Source organism: Tursiops truncatus, chromosome 10 (assembly GCF_011762595.2).
Source record: "Tursiops truncatus isolate mTurTru1 chromosome 10, mTurTru1.mat.Y, whole genome shotgun sequence".
Lineage (NCBI taxonomy): Eukaryota > Metazoa > Chordata > Mammalia > Artiodactyla > Delphinidae > Tursiops > Tursiops truncatus.
The window spans coordinates 36,551,456-36,576,079 of record NC_047043.1 but is presented as its reverse complement, the minus strand read 5'-3'; the positions used below and the strand labels follow the sequence as shown (position 1 = coordinate 36,576,079).

Here is a 24,624-nt window from a genome sequence, read left to right as displayed (position 1 = left end):
CTTCCCAGTGCAGGAACCCCAAAGTGGGGAACCTGATGTGAGGCTTGAACCCTTTGCTCCTCGGGGAGAACCACTGCTGTCGTGATTGTCCTCCCATTTGTGGGTCACCTACCCACGGTGTGGGTCTTGGCTATACAGTATCTCTGCCTCTTCTACCCATCTCATGGTGGTTTCTTCTTTATATCTTTAGTTGTAGAAGATCTTTTCTGTTAGTCTTCAGGTTATTCTTATAGATAATTGCTCTGTTAAATAGTTGTAATTTTGATGTGCCTGTGGGAGGAGGTGAGCTCAGGGTCTTCTACTCTGCCATCTTGGCTAGGTCTCTCACAATTAATGTTCTCAGCTGTCAGCTTCTCCTCCTACCTTGTGAGCCCCTCAAGGGCAGGAAAACAGGTCTCATTCATCTTTATACCACCAGCACCTTTCTCAATATCCAGCACAAAGTCCAGGTCCAATGCATGTTTGCTGAATTGACCAAAAAATGGGAGATTTCTTTCGGTGGTGGAGGGGGAAGGCTGCTCTGATTCCCTTAGGCTGAATTAGTTCTACCTCTGCTTTGCTCCCGTAATGCTTTCCTTGAGCCTCACACAGTGGTTGTGATTAACTGCAGGCATCTGGAGCCAGGCTGCCTGGTTAAAGTCCCAGCAGTGCCACTTTATGTGTGACTCTAGAAAAATAACATAACCTTCCTGGGCCTCAGTTTCCTCATCTGTAAAATGGGGAAAACAATACAATTTACTTCATAGCATTGGTTGTGAGAATTAAATGAGTTCATTCATTTGAATCAGTACCTAAACACTCTATCAGCATAAGTTATTATGGTCTATCTATCTATTTATCTCTACTAGATTGTCAGCACCTGAAGAGAAGCTTTACCTTTCCCTTGGTGCTTTTTGTACAAGACTTGCTCAAAGTAGCCCTCCATAAATATGCTGACTTTAATTGGCAAGTCACCTGGATATCCATACCAGTATCATTTCCATATCTGGCTAGCCTAGTAATAAAGGGCAGGTCAGTGAACATCCAACCAAGTGTAACTTACTCAGGAAGACATAGCCAAAGGAAACCAAGCCTGACACATCTATTCAAGTTCTTTGAGCAATTCATCAAGCATGGCAGACAAAAGGAAACTTGTGGACTTGTTTATTAAGATTGTCAACAATTGTTTGACCAAGTTTGAACTACCCTGAGTGAGGAAAAAATGTTTTGTTATGAATATGAAGTTGGCTCTGCCCTGGGAAACAGCAAGTTGGGTTAGATCGGTACTCCTCTGTTTAAATGTGGGGTATCCCAAAGTGGAGAGCCGGGTTTCCCAAACCCCCATATAACTCAGCACCCCTTGTAGCTGCAGGAAACCAGAGACCTTTCCAGGTATTTGAGGCACAAAGGGATTGAATAAGGAATTGCTTCCTTCTAAATCTCTGGAAGAGTACAAGAGGCTTTGTGCTAGGCCTCTGGGATGACTCCTGGAATAACACTGCTGAACCTGCCTGCTAGGAGAGCTGCTGCCACCACCCCCCTTGGGGAGGTGGGAATCAGGAGGCCACCTTTGGACTGTTGATTTCCAGAAAACACCACCACAATAGCAACCCAGGGATCAGGAGGCTACTGCTGCCCACAAGCTAGTGACCGATCACTGGAACATTGCTGCAGAGAAAAAGGTTGACTCTACGACCTTGTTTGTCAGGAGCAGTCAAAGGTGGCAGGAAGATGGCCTCTGCCTCACTTCTGCCTTCTCAAGTTCACAATCCATGTCTAGCCTGTAGAACCACAGCTGCAAAGGAGGCTGGAGCATTTGGTCTTAGCTTTCCCTTCTGAGACTAAGGAAGGTACTCTAGAGGGATTGAGAGGGATGCTGGACCAGTTGATCAGTATATCCCCCATGCCCTCATTCACTGTGCTCCAGTCACTGGCTTTCTGGCTGCTGTCAGCACACACCAAACTTTTCCCCCATGCTTGGATCTTTGCATTTGCTGTTCCCTCTGCTTGGAATGCCCTTCCCAGAGATCTTCCGAGTCCTGTTAAGCATCACTTCCCCAGAGTCATTCCTCATTCAAAGACCTCCTAGATGGCCTCACCTCCCCAGAGAGACATTCCTCATACAAAGACCTCCTAGATGCCCCTCTCCACTGGCTTGGGCCTGTTTCTAAAACAGTGAATTGCAAGAGGATGGAATTACTAGGCTAAGTCTCACTATCTGGGATAAAACTCTATTATATCACCTTGCTTTATTTTATTCCTAGTACCTATTACTAACAGAAATTATTATATATACTTATCTGTTCACTTGTTTATCACTTGTCTTCCCTCCTTAGAATGCAAGTTTCATGAGAGTAGGAACTTTATTTTCTTCATCCCTGTGACCAACGTCTAACATACCTGATATATAGCATGCACTCAATAAACATTTGTTGAACAAACCACTGAAAAATAGAGAGAACATAGCACTTTGGACTTACCTCTGTTACCTGATTTACCATATAATATTGTAATTACTCCCTCACAGGCACTCTTCTTGGTTCAGAGCCAAGACTGCATCTTGTTTTTTTTATTTTTGCTTCACTTCTTAGCATAATGCCCAGCAAATAGTTGACAAGCCCTGCATTTTGATGAATGGATACATGAGAAAGAAGGCGTGAATGCACATGTTAAGGAAGAAAGGGTGTGTTTTAGGATGTAATAAAGTGGAGAAGGAGGGTGGCTATTGCAGAAAAGTGATTAAATGCTAAATAAAATCATCTCAATCAGGCCAGAAAATGCAAGAGATCCTCTGATCAGAGTGAGAGGCAGATGGGGTCAGGTTGAGTTCAAGGTAGCTAACAGGAGGCTCAGCCTGGGCAGAGGAAGATGCCAGGAGCTGAGAATCCTTGAAAAGAAGCTGCCAGGTGTCTACTAGCAGACTTGATACGGATCTCTCATTTCTTGGACACTTTTTACAACTACTTTTTCCCAATTCCTCTGGATGGGATCCTTTTGTCCCCCTAAAACTCTGAGAAGCGAGAGGGCCGTGAGTTCCATTCTCCACATCATTCATAAAATACATCTTGTCAGGGTTGTGCTATGGGGCAAGAGAAAAACCAAACATCCCCTTTTAAAAAAGATGCATTCTGGGAATTTCCTGGCGGTCCAGTGGTTAAGACTCGGTGCTTTCACTGCTGCGGCCCAGGTTCAACCCCTGGTCAGGGAACTAAGATCCCGCAAGCTGTGCGGTGTGGCCAAAAAACAAAGTGCATTTCAGTGTTGCCCCTCATTGGATAGATTTCTGAAGGGAAAAGGTAGCCTTCGTAGGAGGCAAAAGAAAATTTTAGAAAAATATAAAGCCTTAAAAAGTTTTTGATCTTTTTATATCTTTAATATGTAAGTTATTTCTGACAATCACCAAATAATTGTTTAACTCAGCCTTTTACATATACACAAACGTGCAAACACACAACATACACAAATACATACAAACATTTACAAACACAGATACACAGACACACAGAATCACATGCACGAACACACAAACCTAAAGCAACGCCCTTGTTTTTGAAACAAAATTAATACAGTCAAAAGATATTTGTAAGACCTGTTTCCCAGGGAAGAAAATCATAATTTATTGCATTTAAAAAAAATTTTAAGCATTGAAAATGGTAAAAATCTATTTTATTAACAACTGGTGAGGGGCTGAGGGAAGAAGAAGGAAGCTTAGGAGGGTTTCACCAGGCAGCTCGCCCTGTGAAAGGCTGTCCTGAAAAGTCAGGAGCTCAGCCTTCAACACCACAGCAGCCTCACCTAGGGGCCGACTCTCAGGGGCCCTCATCAACCACTTGCTGGGTGGGCAATTTGATTGGAAAAAGAAAAGTATAGCATCAGTCTGTGCCTAGAGATTGATGATAGAAGAGACCGAAGAAAGGAAAAATGAGGGCTTCAAAGGCTGAGAATAGTAGCAATCGATGTGGGGACTTCTGGGGGAAAGAAAGCAGGGGGAATGGAGACCCAAGGCCAGGAGGAAAAAAGAAGTAAGACCTACAGAAATGTTTACACACCGTGTAAACTGGTGCAAACCGGTGGGGAGACGTCAACACGGAACGAACTCTGTCCTTCGTGGGACATTGGACTTATAGGTGACAGCAGTGAGGTGGGAAAGATGCTCAGAAATATTCGGGGGTTATATGCTTAAGAGCAAGCACCTTCCGGAGCAGCCAGCAGAGGCCGTGGGAAAAGGGGAGACACTCTTTTCTCTGGGGAAGTTGGAACCTGCTTGCTTCCTCTTGACACCACCGTTCCCCTGTGCAGAGCCCCTTCCTTCACCCTGAGGTGGAAATGATGAATACGAGTGCACAGCTCTACTGTCCCAGGGGTATCTGCACCTTCTCAGGCTCCCACCTTTCCATTTCCTCCCCTCCCTTCTCAGGGCTAAATCAAACTTTCTTCTAGGACTCAGCTTAAAGGTCTCCTCCTCCAGGAAGACTTCCCTGACTCTCCAACCTCCTTCCTTCTGTGGCCCCCGGTGCTTCCCTCAATACCTATCATACTGGGTCCAAATGGCCCTGAATGACCCCCACCCCTCACTAGGTTGGGAGCCCCTTGAAATGTGGGCTGTGTCTTACTTTTCAGGGTATCCCCCTGTTCCTAGCTCAGAGCCTGCTATGCAGTAGATACTCAGCAAACCTAGTGAAGAAACAGAGGATGGAAGGCCAGAGATCTTCACAGGGGTGGGTGACAGCTCTCAGAGTATTGCCCTTCCCAGGGACTCCTGCATTGTTTGGAAGGCTTGTTTTAGGCTTGGTAAGGTGGCGCTGGGAGATGAGGTGGTGTTTCTAGTGTCAGCAGCTGGTGCAGGGAAAAGTATTAGGGAAGGAGGAAAGGGGCAAGGAAGCTGATATTCTTGTATCCTTTGTGGGTATTTTCCCACATGTAACTGCCTACAGTCTTCACCAGAGTCTCCAGAAGTGAGTGAGAGAAAAAAGGGATTAGAAAGAGGAGGCCAAAAGAGCAGAGTAGTAATTTGCCCACCACCAGCCCAGCTACTGTAAGCATCATTTCGAAAACAAGGAACAACAGGCCATTCTGTTCTGCTGAGGGTACAGGCCCGTTCATTCCACAAATATTTATCGAGCACCTGTTATGTGTTGGGTGTTGTTCTCAGTGCTGGGAAAATAGCAATGAAGATAATATGGTGCTTATATTTTGGGGGGAGATAACTGTATATAGTAAGTCAGGTGATAATACGTGTTATGGAAAAAGTAAAGCAGGGTAAGTGGGTTAGAGAGGGGTGGGGGGAGGAGCTGCTTCACATAGGTTGGTCGGGAAGAGCTCTGTGATGGCTTTGGAGCAGACCCCTGAAAGAAACGAGAGGAAGCCAGTGGACCCCTGGAGTAAGAACATCCCAGGCTGAAGAGACAGGTGCAAAGGCCCTGAGGCTGGAGTGTGCTGGGTGTGTAAGAGGAACTGCAAGGCAGCCAGGGCAGCTGGAGCAGAGGGAGGAAGGACAGAATGGTTAGGGAGGAGATTGGAGGGATGACAGAGAACTGGATCACTTAGCACCAACATTCTATGATGAGGACATGGGATTTTTCCTCTGAGTGTAGTGGGGAGCCCTGGCAGGATGTGAATAGCAGAGTAGAGGGAGGAACATGATCTGACTTAGGTTTCAACAAGATCCCTCTAGCTGCTGGGTGGAGAACTGACTGCAGAGGGAACAAGGGTGGTGTCAGGGAGACCAGTTAGGATGCTGCTACTGCAACAGCCGGGGCAAAAGGCAGTGACAGCCAGGGCCAGGGCAGTGATAGGGGAGGGGATGAGAAGTGGTGGGATCTAAATGCACATTGAAGGTGGGGCCGATAGGGTTTCCTGAGGAGTTGGGTAAAGGCTGAGAGAGAGAAAGAGAACCCAAGGATGATTCCTGGGTCCTTGACCTGAGCAACTGGAAGGGTGAAGGAGGGAAAGACTGGGCGTTAGGGCAGCTTTATGGGAGAAAACCACCACAAGTATGCATTGCAACAGGTTTTGAGATAGCTATTGGGCACATGTATTACTCATCAATTGCTTTGTAACACATTACCCCCAAACATAGCGGCTTAAGAGAACACACATCTATGTCAGTTTCTGTGGGTCAGAAACCCTGGCGCAGCTGGCACAGGTCCTCTGACTCAGGGGCTCTCACCTGCAGTGGAGGTGTCCAGCTGGGGCTGTGGCCCCTCTCAAGACTCGACTTGGGGAGGATCTGCTTCCAAGCTCACTTAGGAGGCTGTTGGTAGGACTTAGGTCCTTGGGGGCTGTTGGTTAGCAACGTCCTTCCTGACCATGCCAACCTCTCCATCGAGATGCTCCCAGTGTGGCAGCTGGCCTCCCGTGGAGAGAGCGAGCAACCCTGAGGTCATCGTGGTTTTGTAACCTAATCTTAGAGATGACATCCTATCACTTCTGCTGTGTTTTATTTATTAGAAGAGGGTTGCTAGCCCAGCCTGCACTCAGGGGGAGGTGACGAGTGTGCATATCAATTGGCAGGGACCTCTGGGAACCATGTAGAGGCACCTGCCACAGCAAGGAGGCAATTGGACCAACAAGTACAGATTTCAGGGAGAGGTCCAGACAGGAGCTGTCCATATGGGGGTTACCCATGACGGGCCTGAGCCAAGACAGCTGGGAGTGACCCAGACGGAGAAGAGAAGGGGATCAAGGACTGAGCCTGGGAGCTCGTCAATGTTTGGAGGTCAGGGACATGCAGAGGGACCAGCAAAGGAGATGGAGGAGGACCAGTGATGTAGGTGGTGAATGGAGAGTGGTGGCCCTGGTGTCCCGTAGGCCAGAAGAGAAACCTGTTTGCAGGGCAGGGAGGGATCAGCTGATCAAAAGCCAGGGAGAGGTCTGGCAAGGGAAGGCTGAGCTCAGGATTGGGCAGCTTGGAGATCAGCTTAACAAGAGCTGTCTCAGTGGAGTGGAAGGAGTTCCAGAGAGAATGGGAGGCTGGGAAGTGGAGGTGGACACAGCACTTTCCAAGGACTCTTGGTGTCGAGGCACGCACAGCCTTGTATCTGAGGGCAGCAGGTAACTCTTAGCTGAGCTGATTCTTGGAACGCTGTTTCTCTCTCCACCCCTTTTGCACACACACACCCCACACCCACCCCCACCCCCACACACGACCTTCCCACTGCTACCCCAGCTGGGACAGGGGATTAGAACCCTGAAGTTGGCCTGTTTTGTTTTTTGTTTCTGGTACCAAGTTACACATTATGAGACTAGGGTGGAGACACATGCTATTAATCCCCAGTCATCAGCTTGAGGTTCCCTAAATCCTAAAATCAGCCACCCCTAGAGGACCTGGGTTAGAAGGCAAACAGCACTAAGCAAAAGCTGATTGCTGACTGCCATCTGGTGGTCATTTTGGGATCTGGCCTGGATCTAAATCTGTCCCTCACAGGGTGGTGGGAAGAATTGAGGGAATTGTTAGAATGCCACCTGGCACAAATTGTGTTCAGTAAAACTGGGCTGCTGTCATTGTGCGCATGGTTTGGAGGAGCATGGTCAAAACAGTGTCCCTGACTTCACTCCCAACATTTTTTGAAGGAAAAGGAATTATTCTAAAAGGAGGTCCCTCTTCTTATCTTGGTAAAAGTAAGAGTGCTTCAGGGAACCAAGTAGGACAGTCATATAAGAAGTTAGATGATCTAGGGACTTCCCTGGTGGTGCAGTGGTTAAGAATCGGCCTGCCAACGCAGGGGACACGGGTTCGAGCCCTGGTCCAGGAAGATCCCACATGCCGCGGAGCAACTAAGCCCATGGGCCACAACTACTGAGCCTGTGCTCTAGAGCCCACAAGCCACAACTGCTGAGCCTGAGTGCCACAACTACTGAAGCCCGCGCGCCTAGAGCCCCTGCTCTGCAGCAAGAGAAACCACCGCAATGAGAAGCCCGTGCACTGCAACGAAGAGTAGCCCCGCTCACTACAACTAGAGAAAGCCTGCGCTCAGCAACGAAGAACCAGTGCAGCCAAAAATAAATTAATTAAAAAAAAAAAAAGAAGTTAGATGATGTAGATCCAAATCCTGATTTTGATACTATGGGACCTTGATCGTATCACTTAAGCGGCCTGAGTCTCAAGTTTCATCAAACCATAAAATGGGAACATTAGAATTAAAAACTATGCAAGTTATGTTAGTTTCAGCTTCACAACAAAATGTTTAAAAATAAATAAATAAATAAATAAAACTTACCTGAGGGGGGAAAAAAAAAAAACTATACAAGGTGGGACTTCCCTGGTGGCTCAGTGGTTAAGAATCCACCTGCCAATGCAGGGGTCACGGGTTTGATCGCTGGTCCAGGAAGATCTCACATGCTGCAGAGCAACTAAGCCCGCGCGCCAAAACTATTGAAGCCCGTGCGCCTAGAGCCCGTGCTCCACAACGAGAGAAGTCATCGCAATGAGAAGCCCATGCACCGCAATGAAGAGTAGCCCCTGCTCGCTGCAACTAGAGAAAGCCTGTGAGCAGCCAAAAGCAAAATAAAACGAACGAACAAACAAAACAACACAAAAACTATACAAGGTGGTAAATGTAAAGAGCTCTTATTAAAGGTACACTCCATTAGTTAATAGTAGTGGCATACCAGCTCTAAGCACTGGGGGTGTGTTGCTTTAAAATAGTGGTTCTCAACCGGGGGTAATTTTGCCCCCCAGAGAACAACTGGCAATGCATGGTGATATTTTTGTTTGTCACAAGGCTGGGGGATGCTAAAAAAAAAAAAAAAAAGGCTGGGGATGCTACTGACATCTAGTGGGTAGAGGCCAGGGATGCTGCTAGACATCCTACAATGCACAGGACAGCCCCCTATGAGACAGAATTATCCAGTCCAAAATGTCAATAGTGCTTGAGTTGAGAAATCTTGGAACTTTTTAAAAAGTTTATTATTTATTTATACATTTATTTATTTTATTTATTTATTTTTGGCTGCACTGGGTCTTCGTTGCTGGGTGCGGGCTTTCTCTAGTTGCGGTGAGCGGGGGCTGCTCTTCATTGTGGTGCACGGGCTTCTCATTGCGGTGGCTTCTCCTGTTGCGGAGCACGGGCTCTAGGCGTGTAGGCTCGGTAGTTGTGGCTCGCGGGCTGTAGAGCACAGGCTCAGTAGTTGTGGCGCACGGGCTTAGTTGCTCCACGGCATGTGGGATCTTCCTGGACCAGGGCTCGAACCCGTGTCCCCTGCATTGGCAGGCAGATTCTTAACCACTGTGCCACCAGGGAAGCCCGGAACTTTCTTAAATGGGGATTCTTCTTGCCGTGTTATGAACCAACATGAGGAACTGCTTTCTGAACATTATGAGGAAAGCAGAGTGATGCATGAAGTTGGAAAGGGGGTCTACAGTTATATGCAGGAGTAAAATGAGGCTCCAGATTACTGTGCTCTGCGACATGGTAGCCACAAGCCAGCCACGTGTGGCTATTGAAACTGAAAGTAATTAAAACCAAATAAAATTTTAAATTTGATTCCTAGATTGTAATAACCATGTCCCAAGTGCTCAGTAGCCACATGTGGCTAGTGGACAGCACAGATGTAGAACTGTTCCATCAGCGCAGAAATTTCTATCAAATAGCGCTGCTCATAAAGGATTCAGCAGAACCAGGCATCAGTGGGCAATCCACAAGAGAAAAGTGCAGAGAGGAGGGTACAATGAGAGACAACAGGATACAGCAATGAGATGGTTAAGTAAGCACAAGGGCGGTCTATAATTAAATGCCAAAACAAGTCACAAATACACATGTATAATAACTGATCCACGCAACCCTCCCTCCCCCAAGGGTCATTCTTAAGCGCATAAAACTCGAGAAGCCGGAAAAGGCAAGGAGAATCAGCAGAAGGCAGGCAGGGAAGGGCAAGCCACCGCTGGGGAGCGCTGTCCCTCTCTCTCCCTTCTTCCTGGCACAGTTTAGTTTAACTTGTGGGACAAGGTTCCCAGCCCGACAGGTGACCACGAGTCAACTGTACCGACAGAGGAGCGTTTGCGGCGGCCTGTCTTGCTTAAAGCCTTGAGGTCCTTGTAAAGGGAGTACGCATACTTGGTGACGAAGGACAGACAGAAGAAGTGCAGGATCATTCGGGAGACCTGGAAAATCAAGTGCAAGTACCTCAGCTCCTTGAACTGCTCTTTGATGGTCCCGTTGGTGAGCAGGACCACGGAGAAGCTGAGGAGCTCATAGGTGATGATCCACATGGTGTAACACAGCAGCCCCACGTAGTTGCTGATGTGGATGCAATAGAGGAACAAGGAGCTGACCATGAGGGTGATGGTGGATAGGCAGATGTTGATGTGCTTCTTGTAGGTCGTGACCCAAGAGACTAGCTCAGACTTTGTCTCCTTGTAGATGCTGAAGTTGTCCTCGTAGCCGATGTATGCAACCTCGTTCACTTCAAAGATGAGGAACTGGATGGTGTTGAGGTTACAGAAGATGCCCACCATGAAGGAGAACTTCTTGTCATTCATTTTATACTTGTTTTACCGGAGCATCGGCTGCAGAAAAAAAAAAAATTGTGGAGATACCTGACAAGAGGGCAGTGGCTAGCCCAGGACAAATCCTCAAGCCACTAGATGTAAATGGAAGAGCTAAGAGTAATAAGGGTATATAGACAGACAATGGGCTGGAAGTCAAGGGACATGGGCTCTGACGCTGCTCTGGCCTCACTAGCTACAGGTGAGCACATCACTGGGAAGTGAGGGCATCACTGGCTTGGAATAATCTTCAGGTAGCTCTGCTCTTCCAGCAGCAGCCATGCTTTAAGGTGGCACAAAGGGTACTCCTGTTGGTGTCAGGCTTGTGGGAATTAGGAAGTTCCTGTATCTGGAATAATGGTAGAGTCAGTTCTGGGCTCCTACTGGGATATTTGTTTCTCCGAAGAAACACATTTTCTCAGAAAACTAGCATGGCTTCTCAAGGGCCTAGAATCATCCCTGACCTTCCCCTTGGCCCCTTTTTCTTCCCTTCCAAGCCCTTAAAAATGTAATTTCCCTGAGTTACTCCCTGGGTCTGACCCAGAATTGTCCCAAGTCACAGGATTCAGCCAGCAGTGAATGGAATGGGAGAAGGTTTATGGATCCAAGGCTGACTATCTCGTTTGCCCAGGGTGAAGGTGCCACAACGATAAGCCAGGTCGTTCAGGTGAAAATCTAGCAGGCCGACCCCCAGCTGCAACCTAGGTTAGACCTGAACTCTAGCGGCTGGCTCCAGCCAGGGTGGAGCTGCCTAGCTCCCGCGTAGACCTGTTGAAGGTATTTATGGCGGAGGGCCCAAGGCTGTGGTAGGGCAGGCCCTGGAGCAATCGTCCCTCCCAGATCCTATCGCCTTCTTACTGGCTCCCAGTTGGGAGAACTCCAGAGCAAAGCTGCCTCCTCTTCATTCCCCACACTGGCCAGCTACCACTGTGAGGGCAGAGAGAGGGGCAAGAGTCACACACGAGGGGAACGCGTGCAGGCCTCTGGCTGATGTGTTTCCGATGAGGGACAACCAGTTGGAAGGTCGGCATGGTTTCCTTCTAAGGTCGCTGGACAGGGCTCCTCTTCAGTCCTGTCAGAGCACAGACAGGCTGCCATCCGCCTCCCTCCAGCCTTCTCCTCGCTCACTCTATCAATCCCAAATATTCTTTTTTTTTTTGTCAGTAGCAATTGTTTTATTGCTATGATAAAATATACATAACATAAATCTTACCATTTTAACCCTTTTTCAGTGTACCATTCAGTGGCGTTAAGTACATTCATACTGTTGTGCGAGCATCACCACCCCCCACCTCAACTTTTTCATATTCTCCAAGAAAGAACTCTGTACTCATCAGACACTAATTCTTCCTCCCTCATCTCCCGCCAGCCCCTGTTAATTCTACTTTCTGTCTCTATAAATCTGACTACCTCTAAGTACCCCATATAAATTGAATCATACAGTATTTGTCTTTTTGTGTCTGGCTTACTTCACAGCATAATATTTTCTTTTCTTTTTTTAGGTTTAAAAATTTTTTATTGGAGTATAGTTGACTTACAATGTTGTGTTAGTTTCTGCTGTACAGAAAAGTACATCATTTAGACATATATCCACTCTTTTTTAGATTCTGTTCCCATATAGATCATTACAGAGTATTGAGTAGAGTTCCCTGTGCTATACAGTAGGTCCTTATGAGTTATCTATTTTATGTATAGTAGCATGTATATGTCAATCCCAATCTCCCAGTTTATCCTTTCCCCCACCAGCACAGTATTTTCAAGGTTCAGCCCAAATAGTTTTACACCTTATTCCCCACCAACCTCCCAACTATGTGTGACTCCACAGTTCAGTCCTTGAGACACAGACCTCTCACTGCACCCCAGGCCCTGAAGGGTCCCATGTGGGGTGGGAGAGGCAGTGTGCTGGCCGGTGGATAGCTGCACCGATACTTCCCTGTCCGCATCAACTAAACCTCATCCCTACTCACAGAGCAGCTTCCAGAGCATTTAAGAAAAATCTTTCTTGCTCCTGTGGGGGCCATGCGTCAGAAAGGGGGCAAACGTGGATGCAAGCAGAGAAGTTGAGAGGCTGTTGAAAGAAATGGAGTGAAGAGGGATGTGGGGTTGTGTGTTTGGGGCCTGGGGCTATGCGAGAAGGAGTCTGGAATGAGCACCTGGGTGGAGGGTGGCCCATGCACTGAGCTGGAGAGCATGGAGGAAGGAATTATTTTTCCTTATTATGGGGGTGGGGAAGATGATGAGGACATTTTGGGAAATGGTGGGTTTGAATTCCCCTGGGACATCCAAATAGACATGTCGACCGTGAAGTCACCTCCATCAACCTGGAACTCAGAGGGAATCTGAGCATTTGTTTTTGAAATATAACTTGGCTGGATATAGGATTTTTGATTAACAGTGGTTCGGGGGAGCACTTTGAATATGCTATTCTCCCACTACCCTCTGGCTTCCATTGTTTCTGCTGAGAAATCAGCTGTTAATCTTATTGGGATTCCCTTATTAAGTGACGAGTGACTTATTTCCTATGCTGTTTTCAAGGTTTTCTTCTTGACGTTGACTTGAGCATTTTTACTGTGCAGTGTCTGCTTGTGGATCTCTTTGATTTATCCTAATTGAAATTCATTGAGTTTCCTGGATGTGTAGGTTAATCTTTTTCAATAAACTTGGGAAGTTTTCAGCCATTTTTTTTCTTAAAATATTTTTTCAGTTCCTTTCTCTCTCTCCTCTTCTTCCAATACTCCCATTATGCATATGTTGGTTGGTATGCTTAATAATGTCCCACATTTCTGTGAGGCTCTGTTTATTTTTCTTCACCTCTTTTTCTCTCTGTTCAGAAAAACAGATTGCATAATCTCTACCACTTATCTTCACTAATTATTCCCTCTGCCGCTTCACACCTACTGCTGAGCTTCTCTAGTGAGTTTTTCATTTCAGTTATTGTACTTTTAAACTCCAGAATTTCCATTTGGTTCTTTTTTTATAACTTCTATCTCTTTATTGATATTCTCTATTTGATGTGAAATTGCCATTGTATTTTCCTTTACTTTTTAAAATTATGGTGGGACTTCCCTGGTGGCTCAGTGGTTAAGAATCTGCCTGCCAATACAGGGGACACAGGTTCGATCCCTGGTCCAGGAAGATCCCACATGCCTTGGAGCAACTCAGCCCGTGCGCCACAACTACTGAGCCTGTGCTCTAGAGCCCATAAGCCACAACTACTGAGCTTGTGTGCCACAACTACTGAAGCTCACGCACCCTAGAGCCCACGCACCACAACTACTGAGCCCATGAGCCACAACTACTGAAGCCCAAGCTCTCTAGGGCCCATGTGCCACAACTACTGAGCCTGCATGCTGCAACTACTGAAGCCCGCATGCCTAGAGCCCGTGCTCTGCAACAAGAGAAGCCACCACAATGAGAAGCCCATGCACCACAATGAAGAGTAGCCCCCACTCACTGCAACTAGAGAAAGCCCACATGCAGCAATGAAGACCCAATGCAGCCAAAAATAAATAAAAAATTAATTTGTATTCTGTACCCTGGTGCCAAATAGTAATACAGAGACAGAATTTCAGAGGAAAGAGAAAGAGTAGCTTTATTTCTTTGCCAGGCAAAGAGGGAACACAGTAGGCTAGGCCTCAAAAACTGTGCCCCTTCCCTGGGGAATAGGGAGAGGTTTTATAGACAGGGCTTGTGGTGGGGGGTAGGTGATAAGGATCAAGGCAGTGTTGGGCTTGCATTCTTCTGATGGGTTGATGGTGAGGTAAGTAGGGGTCAGCATCATCAACCTTCAATTTTCAACTCCTCTGGGGTCCACATGCTTGTGGGCAGCATACCATCATTAATCGTTACCTTCTCCCACCTGGAGGGGGTTTCAGTATCTGAAAAACAGCTCAAAGATATCTTTGTGTGACCTTATCCCAAGGCTGCACTATTGTTTCTCTTGACTGTTTGTTTCTCCCTTGTCTGGCATCCCCTCCCTTTCCTAAATAACAACTGCTTGAATCTGTCCATTGGAAGTCGGGGAAGGTAATGGAGGCTGAATGAAGGCTATTTCCAGTAATCAAAGAAATGGGGGACACAGAAAGGCTTTGTGCCCAGGAGCCCCACAGGGCCCTGCTCAGTGTCACTGGCTGGATTATTTTAGTAAATTACATTCTTCCCCCCACCCCACCCCCTCACCACCCAACACCCACATGTGAAGCCTCTGATGTTGCTTCTCATAGAGGTGCAGCTTAGGATATGCCCACAGTGATTCTAGGATAACAGTGGTTTTGCCAGAACTCTTCCCCCTCTTTCTTTGACCACACCCAGCTGTTAAGGCCTACTAATTGCTGGCCGATTGCCCTATTGTTTTCAGTACTGCCAAGGGGCATAAATTGCGCCATAGACCATCCAATCAAATTCAGTCTCCTCTGAAGTAATATTTCCAGAAGTCAGTGTTTGATGTTTGTTCTGACCCCAGGAGGGCTTCTTCCAATTGTTTCTTTCCCCACTTCTCTCTTGAAAACTAGCTAGCCTACAGTTTAGCCTGAATCTTCCTGTGTGATCTATACATCTCTCAATTGCCTTTTGCCACAACTGTCACTATTTAGAACACCTTTAGGCTTGAACTTCTTGCTCTGTTGTAAAAACCAGTTCCTTTGGGGGAGAGATTGCAAATATCTGTTTTATGGCTTACTTCTCCCCTGCCTCAGCCAAAACCTCTGGTCCACGGCTCTGGCGTTGGGGGAGGGGACAACTGTATGCTTCTGTCTTAGTGATACTCCTGCTTTAGGAGCTGAGTGCTCTGTGGGAAAGGGAAGACAGTAGTCTGGGGTCTTCCTGGCTTGCCTCTCCTGTCATTGGAACCACTACCTTACAACCTGGGGCAAGGGCAATTGGGACCCCAGTATTCTCAGTGGTGCCACACCTAAGGTAATGCCTCCATCCCGTGAGTAGGGACTAGGCATCAGAAGGGAGCCCCTACCTCTTAGCCTCAGCAACAGGTACCTGGGACACAAGGTGAGAAATGCCAATGTCTGGCTCCTCCTGGGAAGGAAACCCTGACTGGGGGGATAAGGGAAAGGGAACCCTGTGTTCTTGGCTGCATCAATCTGGAGTAGAGTTTCTACCTGGCTGAGCTGGGAGAGGGGCAGAAAGAAGTGGTTTTGAAACCATGTAACTCAGATTGGGACTTGAACCCATGGCCTTTTTTTTTTTTTTTTTTTGCGGTATGCGGGCCTCTCACTGTTGTGGCCTCTCCTGCTGCAGAGCACAGGCTCCAGACGCGCAGGCCCAGCGGCCATGGCTCACGGGCCCAGCCTCTCCGCGGCATGTGGGATCTTCCCGGACCGGGGCACGAACCTGTGTCCCCTGCATCGGCAGGCGGACTCCCAACCACTGTGCCACCAGGGAAGCCCCCATGGTCTTTTAACTGAGATCACACCTGGTCTCAAGACATAATGAAGTTCAGGGACCTCCCTGGTAGAGCAGTGGTTAAGAAACCACCTGCCAATGCAGGGTACATGGGTTCGAGCCCTGGTCCATGAAGATCCCACATGCCTCGGAGCAACTAAGCCCATGCGCCACAACTACTGAGCCTGCGCTCTAGAGCCTGTGAGCCACAACTACTGAGCCCATGTGCCACAACTACTGAAGCCTGTGCACCTAGAGTTCTGCAACAAGAGAAGCCACTGCAATGAAAAGCCTGCCCACCGCAACAAAGAGTAGCCCCTGCCCACTGCAATTAGACAAAGCCCACACACAGCAATGAAGACCCAACACAGCCAAAAATAAATAAATAAAATAAAATAAATAAATTTATATATTAAAAAAAAAGATGACAATAGTGGGCTTCCCTGGTGGTGCAGTGGTTAAGAATCCGCCTGTCAGTGCAGGGGACACAGGTTCGATCCCTCATGCAGGAAGATCCCACGTGCTGCAGAGCAACTAGGCCCGTGTGCCACAACTACTGAGCCTGCGCTCTAGAGCCTGTGAGCCACAACTACTGAAGCCCACGTGCCTAAAGCCCGTGCTCTGCAGCAAGAGAAGCCACCGCAATGAGAAAACCTGCACACCACAACGAAGAGTAGCCCGCGCTCGCCGCAACTAGAGAAAGCCTGTGCGCAGCAACGAAGACTGAACGCGGCCAAAAATAAATAAAATAAAATAAAAACATTTATTAAAAAAAAAGATGACAATACTACCTAAAGCGATCTACAGATTCAATGTAATCCCTATCAAAGTCCCAACAGGATTTTTTTTAAGAAATAGAAAAATCCATCCTAAAATTCATATAAGATCTCAAGGGACCCCCAATGACCAAAACATCCCAAAATTCATATAAGATCTCAAGGGACCCCCAATGACCAAAACAATCTCAAAAAAGATGAACAAAGTTGAGGGTCTCACACTTCCTGGTTTCAAAATGTATCACAAAGCTATATTAATCAAACAGTGTGAATGTCTGGCATAAAGGCAGACATACAGACCAATAGGATAGAATAGAGAGCCCGTAAATAAACTGTTGCATATATGGTGTTATGGACAAAATTGTGTCCCCCACCCCAAAATCGATGTGTCGAAGCCCTAACCCCCAATGTGACTGTATTTGAAGAGACGGCCTTTAGGGAGGTCATAAAACTTAAATGTTGTCATAAGGGTGGGGTTCTAACCCAGTAAGATTGGTATCCTTATAAAAAGACAAAGAGATACCAGAGAGCTCACTCTGTCTCCCAACCTGTGTACAGAAGAAAGACCATACGATGACACAGAGAGAAGGTGGATATCTTCAAGCCAGGAAGAGAACTCTCACCAGAAACTGAATTTGCTGGCACCTTGATCATGTATCTCTAGCCTCTGTTTTTTAAGCCACCCAGTCTATGGCATTTTGTTATGGTAGATTGAGCAGACTAATACATATGGTCAAATGATTTTCAGCAGGGTGACTAGACCATTCAACGGGGAAAAGGACAGTCCTTCCAACAAATGGTATTGGGAAAACTGGGTATCCACACACAAAAGAAGGAAGTTAGACCCTTACCTCACACCATATACAAAAATTAACTCAAAATGAGTCAAAGGCCTAAATCTAAGAGTTAAAACTATGAAACTAAGGGGAAAGCTTCATGACATTGGATTTGGCAATGATATCTTGAATATGACACCAAAAGCATAGGGGAAAAAAGGAAAAAAAAATAAATTGGACCACACGAAAATGAAAAACTTCCATGCATAAAAGGACACATCAAGGGACTTCCCTGGTGGTCTAGTGGGTAAGACTCTGCGCTCCCAATGCAGGGGGCCTGGGTTCGATGCCTGGTCGGGGAACTAGATCTCGCATGAATGCTGCAACTAAGAGTTCACATGCCACAACTAAGAAGCCCACATGCCGCAACTAAGAGCCCACATGCTCCAACCAAAGATCCCACATGTCGCAATGAAGATCCAGCATCCTGCAACTAAGACCCTTTGCAGCCAAAATAAATAAATTTTAAAAAAGGACACATCAATAGAGTGGAAAGGCAACCCATAGAACAGGAGAAATTATTTGCTAATCAAATATGTGATAAATAAGAATGTATAAAGAACTTCTATAACCCAACAACAGCAACACAAATAACCTGATTAAACATGGGCAAAGGACTTCAGTGGACATTTCTCCAAAGAAGATATACAAGGACCAATAAACACATGAAAAGATGCTCAACATCACTAAACATTAGGGAAATGCAAATTAAAAACAGAGTGAGATACCACCTCATACCCATTAGGATGGTTACTATCAAAAAACCAAAATAATAAGTGCTGGGGAGGTTGTGGAGAAATTAGAATCTTTGTGCACTGTTGGTGGAATGTAAAATAGTACCTCTGTGGAGGAAAACAGTATGACAGTTCCTCTAAAAATTAAAAATAGAATTATCATATTTCCAGCAACTCCACTTCTGAGTATATACCCACCAGAAGAATTGAAAGCAGAGATTCAAACAGATACTTGTATACCAACGTTCACAGCAGCACTAGTCACAATAGCCAAAAGTTGGAAACTACCCAAATGCCCGTCAATGAATGAATGGATAAATAAAATGTGGTGTATTCATATAATGGAGTATTACCCAGCCTTAAAAAGGAAGAAAATTCTGACCCATGCTACAACACAGATGAAACTTGAGGACAACCATAGTCACAGCAGCATTATTCACAATACCCAAAAGGTAGAGGCAACCTAAATGTCCATCAACAGATGAATGGAATATATATTATATATATATTCCAATATATATATTATATATATAATATGCATATTCATATATATATAATGGAATACTACTCGGCCATAAAAAATAATGAAAATTTGTCATTTGCAGCAACATGGATGGAACTGGAGGGTATTATGCTTAGTGAAATCAGACAGAGAAAGACAAATACTGTATGTTTTCACTTATATATGGAATCTAAAAAATAAGACAAACTAGTGAATAAAACAAAAAAATGGGCAAAAGATTTGAACAGACACCTTACCAAAAAAGATATAAGAATGCTAAATAAGCACATGAAAAGATGCTCAACATCATTTGTTATTAAAGAAATGAAAGTTAAAACCACAATGAGATGCCACTATATACTCACTCTCTCTCTCTCTCTATGTGTGTATATATATATATATATATATATATATATATATATATATATATTAGAATGGCTAAAATGAAAAATGTATTGTCTATACGAAGTACTGGCAAGGATGTGAAGGAACTGGAATTCTCATACACTGGAAGTATAAAATGGTACATCCCCTCTGGAAAAAAGTTTGCTAGTATCTTAAAAAGTAAAAATGGTATTTACTCAAGATAAATGAAATCATAAATCCACACAAAGCCTTGTACACAATTGCTTATAGTGTTCTTATTCATAATTGTCCCAAACTACAAACCACTCTATGTCTTTCAGTGGGCAAATGGATAAACAATCTGTGGTACATTCATGCCGTGGCATACTACTCAGCAATAAAGAATGAACTATCAATATACATAATGACATGGGTGACTCTTTAAGGTCTTAGGCTGAGCAAAAGAAGCCAGGCCAAAAAAAAAAAAATAAAGATTATATACTGTATGATGCCATTTATGTAAAATTCTAGAAAATGCAAACTAATATATAGGGACAGCAAATCAGTGCCTTGTGATGGCGGGGGTGTGTGGTGCAAGAAGGGGCAGGAGACAGGGATTAGGAGGAAACTTTTGGGGGTGATACCTGTGTTCACCAATTCAATTACAGTGATGGTTTCACTGGGATATACTAGTGTCAAAACTCATCAAATTATATTCTTTAAACATGTGCTGTTTACTGTATGTCAATTATACCTCAAGAAAGCTATTAAGTAAACAGACACTTAACATAATGTCTAATGTTTGAAGTAGAGGTTTGCTTGGTTTGTCTTCCATTCTGGTTTAAACTGCTTCTGACAATTTCTGAACCTGAATTCAAAGTGAAGTTTGTTGTTATGTGATAGTGTGTAATCTTGTACTGTCTTATGTGGTTGGCTAATTGATTCATAGACATGATTTCGTTTCTCCCACTAAACTGAAAAGTCCTCAAGGCCAGGCCTCATATTTTATACTTTTCTGTATCCTCCTGCAGTGTCCAGCACAGTGACAGAAAAGTTTAACAAATACCTTTTGATTAACCACAAGTGTCTTTTGTGCTCCTTGAAAAATGTGGGGGGTGGGGAGTCAAGACAGAAAATGAAGTATGATTTTTCTCTATTTTTATTCTTTCACTTATCTGGAATATAGTATAGAGGACATGGGGGGAAAACCGTAACACAAAGCGACCTCAAGGCCCCAACACTATTCTTTGCGCTACGACACTCAGATATAAATACAGGTTTGCCTGTCGCTGGGTTAAATCAGAGAGCTGTGGGTTGAAGGCTGATGAAGATATACCAAGATGAAAGGATTGCCAGACTGCAATTCAGTTTGATTTCATTCCTCACCCTCTTCGTTTTGACCAATAAGGAGGTAATGACAAGACAAGGAAAGAGGAACTCACAGAGTGCTTGATAATAACAGTGTCCTTTAACTAAACATCCTTAATGAGCAGCGTGTTCCAGTTGTGACTATAATCACTTTTCTCTCCGTATCCCCCCAAAAGAGTGGCAGTAGAGTCTCTGCTTGCTGAAAAGTGAAAGAGATGGAAACTGAACTACCATGAGAACCTGGGAGATCTGCCTATCACGGAAAAGGGCCAACGTCGTTCACTATAGTGGCCGGTGGGTAAAGTGTATTATCTTTGATTTCCGCCGTGGGAATTCACTGCCTATAGAAATACGTCTGTTGTAGGAAATGATATTGCCCTGGCTTTGATTTTCGTAGATCATGTAGGCATAGGTGATGACAAAGTACATCCAAAAACAGTGCACCAATATACGGGACACCAAACCAAACCAGCGCATGATTCTGACCTCTCCAATGTTAGAATCATCATTGGTAAGCGTTTGTACTACAATGTTTACAGTTTCATAGAAAAAGATCCAGATGATGTAGATCACCAGGCCCTTGTACATACGGGCATATACTGAGTATAGGAGCAAGAAGCAGATGATGATGGTGATGAAAGATAGGAAGAAGACGATAGTCAAACTCCAGCAGATCATGAACTGTTTTATCAGGATACTTGTACTCTTGGTCTGTGGGGTAAGCTCAGTGCAATTGCTTCTCCTTAAGTACTTCTGTTCGAAGATGAGGTACAAGTCGATGGCCATGATGGTAAAGACCCCTGATAACATGGAGCCCATTTTGGCAGTCATCCCACACCAGTGCTGCCGTCTCATGCTGAGACCTCCTGTGAAGACAAATAACATGGGGGAGAATTCTGATTCCTGCCAATGTGGTAAATTACCAGGGTTTCTGCCTCCTTCCCCAAATTCACTTGGAGAAACAATAGAGAGAAATATGGAAACCAGGCAGTAACAGCTTTGAGAAAGACAGAAGACTGTTTAAAATTAATTGGGAGCGTGAGTGGGGAGGAGGGAGATGAAGTCTGGGCCTTGGTGGCAGTGAGCAGATAAATTGGAGAAGTGGCTCTCAATGCCAGCTTCACATTACAGTCACTGAAAGTCAGCACCCCACACCAATTAGAACATTCTCTGGGTAGGACCCAGGTATCAGTATTTTTAAAAACCTCCCTGTGATTTTCATATGTAGGCAGTATTGAAAAACACTGAATAGAAAAACTTAGTTTACATATTTTTAAAATTTATTTATTTATTTTTGGCTGTAGGCTTCTCTAGTTGAGGCACGTGGGCTTAGCTGCAGTACGTGGGATCTTAGTTCCCAGACCTGGGCCCCCTGCATTGGGAGTGTGGAGTCTTAACCACTGGACTGCCAGGGAAGTCCCAGAAAAAGTTAGTTTAAATTATGCTCTTATCTCTTCCAGCATTGCTTTGGGCAACCATTGCTGCCCCCTGATGGGGAAAATTGGCCGCATTATCCAGACATTGAGTACAGGTATCACAGGAAAAAAATCAGGGTAGCGCAATAGCCCTGCTGGGGTGAGTTGATGAAGACAATTAGGCTTTGAGCAATCACTCCTCCACTACATACCAAAACTTAAGGAATACAATGAAAGGCGTACTTTAAGGTAAATTTAGAAACTTAGAATAGAATAGCCTTATCATGGAAAAAGAAAAGGCAATAATGAACTAAGCATTCAACCCAAGAAGTAAGGGGGAAAAAAAACAACCAAGGATAAGAACAAAAAACAAAGGAGGGAGAAAATATATAAAAGAACAGAAATCAATAAAAAGGAAGAAAAGATAAAGCAGAGGGTCTTCTGATTGCTAAGGTTATTGGGGCCAACTTGTTGCCAAAAAAAAAACCCCAACAACTAAAAACTGCTGTATAAAATAGTTTAAAAATATTCTTGAAAGCACAGAAGAGATGACAAGATAAGAGGTAGGAGACCAAAGACTATAGGAATTCAGGAATTGGGACAGGTAAGCAAACATGAAAGTCAAATTTGCTCTGAGGGTATTTGCCAATCTGGGCAAACTTGAATTTCATTATGAGAACTCTGTAGGGTAAGGAGGAATGAAATTAAAGCTCAGCGTCCACCAAGGTGGGGAGTCTATTTTTTAAAATTAATTAATTAATTAATTTAGGCTGTGTTGTGTCTTCATTGCCGTGTGTGGGCTTTCTCTAGTTGCGGCAAGTGGGGGCCGCTCTTCGTTGCGGTGCACAGGCTTCTCATTGTGGTGGCTTCCCTTGTTGCGGAGCACAGGCTCTAGAGTGCAGGCTCAGTAGTTGTGGTTCACGGGCTTAGTTGCTCCACAGCATGTGGGATCTTCCTGGACCAGGGATTGAACCCATATCCCCTGCGTTGGCAGGCAGATTCCCAACCACTGAGCCATCAGGGAAGTCCTGGTGGGGAGTCTATTAGAAGGCCTTCCCTGTATTAGTCATGGCCACAAAGGTCTATGATTAGAGTAAAGGGGAATCAGAAGTAAACTTACCCCCACATCTTGTCCCAAGAGACTCCAAGGAAAGTGAACTTAGTACTACACTGAACATATGCAGGGGCTGCGGGGGGCAGGGGGAACTGTCCTTGAGACTTTGTAACCATAACTAACATTTTTATAGATTTGTAGCCCAAATTACATGAAGTATTCAAAAAAACTTTTAAGTCTAGTTTAAAGTAGTCCTAAACTGAAGTGTCTCTAAGTGCCTGGCAGAAGCAAACTCAGGCCTTCTCTGGAAGGATACATCTTTGTGCTGGTCCTCAAAGTATCACCATCAGTAATTTTTCAGGGACAATGACTAGTACATAGTGAAAAATAACTGAGCATACAAGGAACAAGGCACTGTGAGAACCAGCAGAAATAACAGAACTGCAAAAATACCACATTATTAAACAATTATGATTAGGACATTTTTTTGAATTATTTAAAATTTTTATTTTATTTTTAATTTTGGTAAAATACATGTAAAAAAACCTACCATCTTACCCATTTTAAAGTATAAAATTTTATACTTACAATAGTCATCCTAGTGGCTAACAATGAGGACATTAGAATTAGAGAAGTTAGTTAATTTATTTTGTCTAAAGCTGTACATCTGGTCAGTAGCAAAATCAGGATTTGAACTCACACCTGCCTGGCTCTAAAACCAGTCTTAACACTCAACCCACTTGTGCCTTATCTGCCTCAGAGATTTGTGAGCTCAGAGACTCTATTTATCCCACAGCTCCTAACAGAGGGTCTTGACTAGAAAAGAGCCTTGATTAGAGCAGACCCTTTACTAGCTTCCTTCTCCTTATTCTTTTTTTTTTTTAATATTTATTTATTTATTTGGCTGCATTGGGTCTTTGTCGCTGCATGCAGGTTTTCTCTAGTTGCGGCAAGCGGGTGCTACTCTTTGTTGCAGTGCGCAGGCTTCTCATTGCGGTGGCTTCTCTTGTTGCAGAGCACGGGCTCTAAGCGCACGGGCTTCAGTAGCTGTGGCGCACAGGCTCAATAGTTGTGGCTCGTGGGCTCTAGAGCACAGGCCCAGCAGTTGTGGCACATGGGCCTAGTTACTCCACGGCATGTGGGATCTTCCCGGACCAGGGCTCGAACCCGTGTGCCCTGCGTTGGCAGGCGGATTTCCAACCACTGCTCCACCGGGGAAGTCCCTCCTTCTGCTTATTCTTAAATGTTCTTCCTCAGTGCACAAACCAAGACGCTCTTCTTACTTTATACTCTCTTCCTAGGTAACGTCACTTATTCCCGTGGTTCAGTTGCCATCTACACACTGACGACTCCCAAGTCCAGTCCAGTCTTCTACTTGGAGATCCAAACTGGCACACTAAACTCTTCTGCCTCCATTTGGGAACTGTCTTTGGACTGCTCAAGCTCAATATGTTCCAAACTGAGCTTACGATTTCTCCCACCCCACCCTCACCTACTGCTACGACCTTCTGATATTTCAGTAAATATCAGCGTCCACCTGCCCATTTCCCCATGTACCTGCCTTTCTGTCATCCCCTACATTGAAAAACACTATGTTCCATTTACCCTCCCTCCCACATATCTCTCGAATCAGTTATTGTTTTTCCCATCTCCACTGCCACAACCATAGCCCAATCACCACCATGTCTGCTCTGTGATTAACACTACTTATGCGGTTGTAGTCTTGATATAATCA

The 24,624-nt window shown here is 45.0% G+C and overlaps 2 protein-coding genes across 2 annotated transcripts in view; both read right to left on the bottom strand.

Moving 5' to 3' along the window:
- Nucleotides 1-9,904: 9,904 nt before the first annotated feature.
- Nucleotides 9,905-24,624, bottom strand: part of TMEM217B (transmembrane protein 217B) — a 28,621-nt gene continuing 13,901 nt past the window's right edge. Inside the window, exon 2 of the mRNA XM_033863666.2 lies at nucleotides 9,905-10,486. Within this exon, the coding sequence (XP_033719557.1) occupies nucleotides 9,905-10,459 (555 nt within the window). The 5' untranslated portion in view covers nucleotides 10,460-10,486. The remainder of the gene's footprint in view (nucleotides 10,487-24,624) is intronic.
- TMEM217 (transmembrane protein 217) lies at nucleotides 20,703-21,275 on the bottom strand. The gene has a single exon (XM_033863665.1). The coding sequence runs from the start codon at nucleotides 21,273-21,275 to the stop codon at nucleotides 20,703-20,705; it is 573 nt and encodes a 190-aa protein (XP_033719556.1).